This window comes from Parus major, chromosome 26, assembly GCF_001522545.3.
Source record: "Parus major isolate Abel chromosome 26, Parus_major1.1, whole genome shotgun sequence".
NCBI lineage: Eukaryota > Metazoa > Chordata > Aves > Passeriformes > Paridae > Parus > Parus major.
In genome coordinates, this window is record NC_031795.1 from 802,390 (window position 1) to 807,401 (window position 5,012).

Sequence of the window (5,012 nt, forward strand, 5' to 3'; positions counted from 1 at the left end):
ACCAGTGATGTACTGGTTTAAGCTCTGCCAGATGTACCTGCTCTTTCCAGTCAATCTCATTTTCCTGAGCCCACATTATTTCTGAGGAGCCCAGGTGTCCCAGGTAACTCAGCCCTGCCATTCCCTGGGCTGGGCCACGTCACCATTCCTGTGGGACATCTGTAAATGTTCTGGAAACTTCCAGCCCTTCCAGCCTGTTCCCCTGGGCTTCATTTCACCTGACCTGAGGCTGATTTCCCTGGAAGGGAGGAGCACCCTCACCTTGTGTTGTGTGAGGCTGATGTGTAGCTTTCAGGAAGCCTCTCTGGGCACTGGTGGAGCGAGGTTATGAGCAGGAAACGTGTCCAGAGGCATTTATTCCACATGTTCTCACACTCCTTCAGTTTCAGATAAGGGACACAGGTCACACAAATCCCCCTGTGAGGCAGAGCCCAGCCAGGCTCCAGCTGAGCCCTGGCACTGGGGTGTTCTCTCTGCTGGAGTTCCTGGGAACCTGTGACACATTCTCACTACCAAAACAAGTGTCAGGACCTCACATGTCCTTTATCCCAGCAATGGGCACTGCAGAGCTGCCCCAGGCAGAGACAGGGGCCTGACAGGACTGCCTGGGATGAGCTGGGAGGCACCAGCAGGCGAAGCTCAGGAGGAAACAGAGGAGTGCAGGGGGCTCTGCTGTGTCTGTGAGCTCCTGATCACTTTGGTGATGGTGATTCCTCTTCTTTGGCCATGAGGAATGGCACAAGGAGCCATTGTGCTGTTGTGGTGACAGCCCAGCCATGGTGACACACCAGCACTGGGTCCAGGGAGGCACACTCAGCATCACTGGCCAACCCAGCACAAGGATTTACCCTTTCCACAACATCCCTCCTCCCACCTGAAACATCCACCACCAGGGATGGAGCTGGGTCTGTTGGGGCCCAGCCAGGGCAGGGAATTGCTCTGCTGGGAGCTGGTTCTGCTCCAGGAGCTGCCCACACTCAGAGCTGGTGACCATGGAGGGACTGCAGGGGGAGGGTGGCAGAACACTGTGCTCAGAGCAGCTTAGGAGGAGATTCAGTGCAGAATTTTAATTGGAGGGAATTCCTCCAAGATGCTCCTTGGCAGGCAGAAATGGAGCTCACACAGGTACCATGTGTGTGATCCCACCCTGGGTGCCCCTGTGATCACCCGTGGTGGGAGTGACCCCTTGTGTGTCACACCCCAGACAGGAGCAGGGGGTCTCCTGGTGCCCAGCAGCTGGAACAGCCCACAGGAGGTCACTCCCTGCAGCACAGGGAGTCAGCAGGGTTTGTGCCAGTGGGAAATGCTGGAAGGGACCTGTGGAAGCTCTTTCTTCTGTTTCCAAAGGGTTTTGTCTGTGCTGCAACCTCACTTTGAGCACCCAGGAGGTATCCCCAGTTGTCACTGTGTTCTACCAGTCCTCTGGCCTTGGCACCTGTGACTGTGTTACACATCTGTGGGGTCCCAAGGAGATTTGGGGGTATTCTAAAGATAATCTGGCAAGGTGCAGTCCCAAATGAAGATTGCAGACCTTTGGTTTCCCTTCTGGCAAAATGGAAAAAGCATATCAGGAAAAGCAGCTTTGCTGTTGTCTGGTGGGGCTGTATTCAGCCTCTGGGCACAGGTTTGGGGTGAAAGAACCCAGAAATGGTTCCTGCCCTGCCAGCCTGGTGCTGAGCTGCTGCTGGGGCTGTGGCCTTGCTTTGCACCAGGGGCTCCCTCCCTGGCTCAGCGCTGTGCTCGAGGCCCCTCTCACCCCTCTTGCCTGGCAGGCAGCTTCTCAAAGCTCTGGAGGTGCTGCAGAGCCCTGGAACTGTGCTGGGTGGAGGGGGTGCCATGTCCCCTCTGCCCCCCGAGCCCCTCTGATCCTGCCTTGTCTTTGTCTCTCTGCAGATTTTGACAGAGCTGAAGTCAGACAACCAAAGGCTGAAGGATGAGAACGGAGCCCTTATTCGTGTCATCAGCAAACTCTCCAAATAGGAATCCTGAGCAAAGGCAGGACAAGGAGGGGTGTCCTACACCAGCTGCCAACCCCAGCACCGAGCCCTTCCCTTTCCTTCCCGTCACGTACAGCAAACGTTTCAGCCCTGGGATCAATGTCACACCTGCCTTGCCCTGCCCATTGCTGTACATTCCCTTTTCACCCCAATTCCCCCCCAAAACACCCCCTGCCATTTTTGTTTTTTTAATTTATGCATGTTGTGGTATCTCGGACATTTTATTCAAGGGAGAAATGTGAGGACTGGGTTTGAGCTGCCAAAACTTCTTCCAGAAGCTCAGTGTTTGGTTTTGGACTTGGACCTGGGGTGGGAAGCTCTTGCTGTAAAATGTGACATCTGAAGAACTTAGCCCAGCATATCCAGGCCCTTTGCAGGTGGGAAATGTGAACATGGGCTGGGACTCTGGGGATGTGCATCAGCCCACTGAGACGTGGGACTCTGGTTCAATGTGATGCTTTTAAAGCCACCAGAGCTCATGTTTGTCACAGGCTGATGAGCTCTTTTGCAGAGACCTTCTCCTCTTGCCCCACTAGACTGAGTCTTCTGTTTAAGATTTTGAACTTGTTCAGTAACATCAGTGCTGACACTCGGTGTCAGACCCTCATCCCTCACCCTCCCTTTACCCCTGGCTGATCCTGTGTCACGTTGTGTCCTTCCAGGGCTCCTGTCTCTGTGGTTGGGAGCATCCAGTTGCCAACTGGACTCTTGTTCCTGGGACAGGATACATCCCAGGCACTTGCTGAGCTTGCTGAAGGACAAATTTGAACCCTACAGGTCTTCTGCTGCTCTCACCTGTGTGTGAGCATAAATCACCTTTCAGGGAACTGTGCCCATGCCAGAAGCCAGCCTCCCCTTCCCAAGAGCCATCTGGGACATTTCCTGCTGCCTCCCTGCAGGCAAAGCCCCATGGCAGAGCCTGGTCTGGTACTTTGGGTCTCCCTGTTTGATTTGAAGCAGGATTTGTAGAGGGAGAATGGCAGCATCCTGTCCCCCACACCTTGGAAAGGTCAGGGTGTGTCAGAGGGACAAGGAGCTGCTGGTGACTGAATCACCATGATGAAATTATTCTGACCTGTTAAAAACTTGTGATAAGTTTTGGTCTTGAAGGAAACCTCCAGAAATGCTCCTCTTTAACCTTACATGCACTCTGAACAGTTTGGAATTGTTCTCTGCCATGGGCATTTTTACATTGGCTTCTCTCTCCGTGCTGTGGGACATCATCAGGTCTGTTGAGCTTCCCATTAACAGACTCCTCTCAAACAATATCTCCCCTCCCATAGACATCCTGCTGGATCCAAAACATTTTCCCATTTAAATCCTTCCATATCTGTCCTTTAATCCCCTTTGTCCTTCAGCTCCCCAGGCTCTGGCCAAGGGCAGCAGTTCTTGGTCACTGAACCTGGAGGTGGCCATGGAGCAGCTCTACCACGTTCCTGAGCAGCTCTGCTGGCTCTGGCTGGGGGGACTCTCCACTGCCAGAGAGATGAGATACTTGAACATGAGCAGAATACTTGAGCTTGCTCAACAGGGTAAAACTTAACTCTGTCAGGCAATCCTGGGCTTTTTCAAACCTTCTGCTGCTTATTGCCTCAGAAAGCATCTCTGTTTTCTTCTCCCTGGGGTTTGCTCTCCTTGTTTGTTTTTTTTTTCCCTCTAATTCTCCATTTTCCCCCCTTCCCCTCCCTGTCCTGCCTGTTTCCACCTCTCTTGCTCTTCCTGGAGCTTCCAGTTTTCCCCAGGCAGCTCTGACCACAAGTTGCTCTTCAGCTGGTGGAGCCATTTGTGCAGCTGAGGCATCATTTCTGAGGCCCTTCCTCTGCTGCTGAGCTTTGGGAGGAAGAGACCAAAGCTGGTAAAGGCATCAGGGTTTCTGCAGAGCACTGCCTAAGCCAGGCATCCTTTTTATATTCCTTGATTTTAACCTTGCTCTATTTAACAGCTTTAAGTCTTGAGATCCAGTCAATGCTTCCCCTGCACGCTGTTCCCTCTTGGTGCACTCTTCATGTGAGTACTTTTGCTGTTCTTGATGTTTTCTCTCTTGGTGACCCACTCCTCCCTCTGGCTCTGGCTCTGGCTCTGCTCAGGAGATCGGGGATCAGGAGCCTGGTCCCTTCTGTGCCACGTGGAGGAGGAGACGCTCCCCAGCTGGGCAGGAGGAGGAGGAGAGTTTGGAGTAAAGATCCTGTTCTTCTCACAGGAGGTTCCTGGCAGCAGCAAGCCTGGTGTCTGTTTTAGGGAGAGGGTTCAGCCCAATCTGACAAATCCATCCCACACTGATGTTTTGCCCCTTCCTACCAGGACACTCACTGTGCTTTTTCCCAAGGATCAGGGTGGGAAGGCTGTGGGAGGCTCCTTCTTCTGAGTGGCACCTTGCAAAGCCAAACCACTTCAGCTGAAGTGTCTGCTTAGCACTGGATCCTCCCGAGCCCTGGGCCCCACAGCTCAGTGTCCCTGAGCAGCCAAAGCGTCTCCTCGTGACGTCCCAACTGCAAACCAAATTCTTGAGAATGGATTTTCTTTTGTCTCACTTCATGCCTGACATAACCAGTGCACTGAGGAGGTGACACACAGGACACCTCAAACCCTGTGCTTGGGACAGGGTGCAGAGCAAATAGGTTTTAAAATTGATCCCTCTTGGAATCAGAGCATTTGCCAGACGTGGTCTCCCTTGGGGAACGTGAGATTTTTTTTCTGAGCAATTGCTTGGGGTGAGTTAATTTTTATTGCTTGGGGTGAACCCACCTGTTGTGGCTCCAAGTTTGGTGATGGCTCTTTGTAAATAAACTCCTTGGAGAAGCAGGACTGGCTGACGAGATGGGGAGAGAATGTATTTTTATGCAACCTTTGAGTGGCCTTTCAAACCCTGAGATGAATGATTTGTTTTACTGGTTGTTGTTATATAGTATTATAAGTATTATGTGTTTGAAAGTTTGGGAATAATATTCACAGCTATGATGCTTGTAAACACAACAGTATTTATAAATGAATAAAATAAGAGTTGATAAAATAGAA

General features: G+C 51.9%; 1 protein-coding gene across 3 annotated transcripts in view; it reads left to right on the forward strand.

Annotated features, from left to right (window-relative positions):
- The window catches only part of LOC117243656 (protein phosphatase 1 regulatory subunit 12B-like), a 31,244-nt gene extending 26,232 nt beyond the window's left edge, over positions 1–5,012 (forward strand). For 2 of the 3 annotated variants that reach the window (XM_033519951.1, XM_015650656.3), the window contains exon 7: positions 1,894–5,012. In XM_033519951.1, coding sequence (XP_033375842.1) covers positions 1,894–1,980 — 87 coding nt within the window. In that variant the 3' untranslated portion in view covers positions 1,981–5,012. The remainder of the gene's footprint in view (positions 1–1,893) is intronic. The other variant, XM_033519950.1, reaches the window with a different exon arrangement.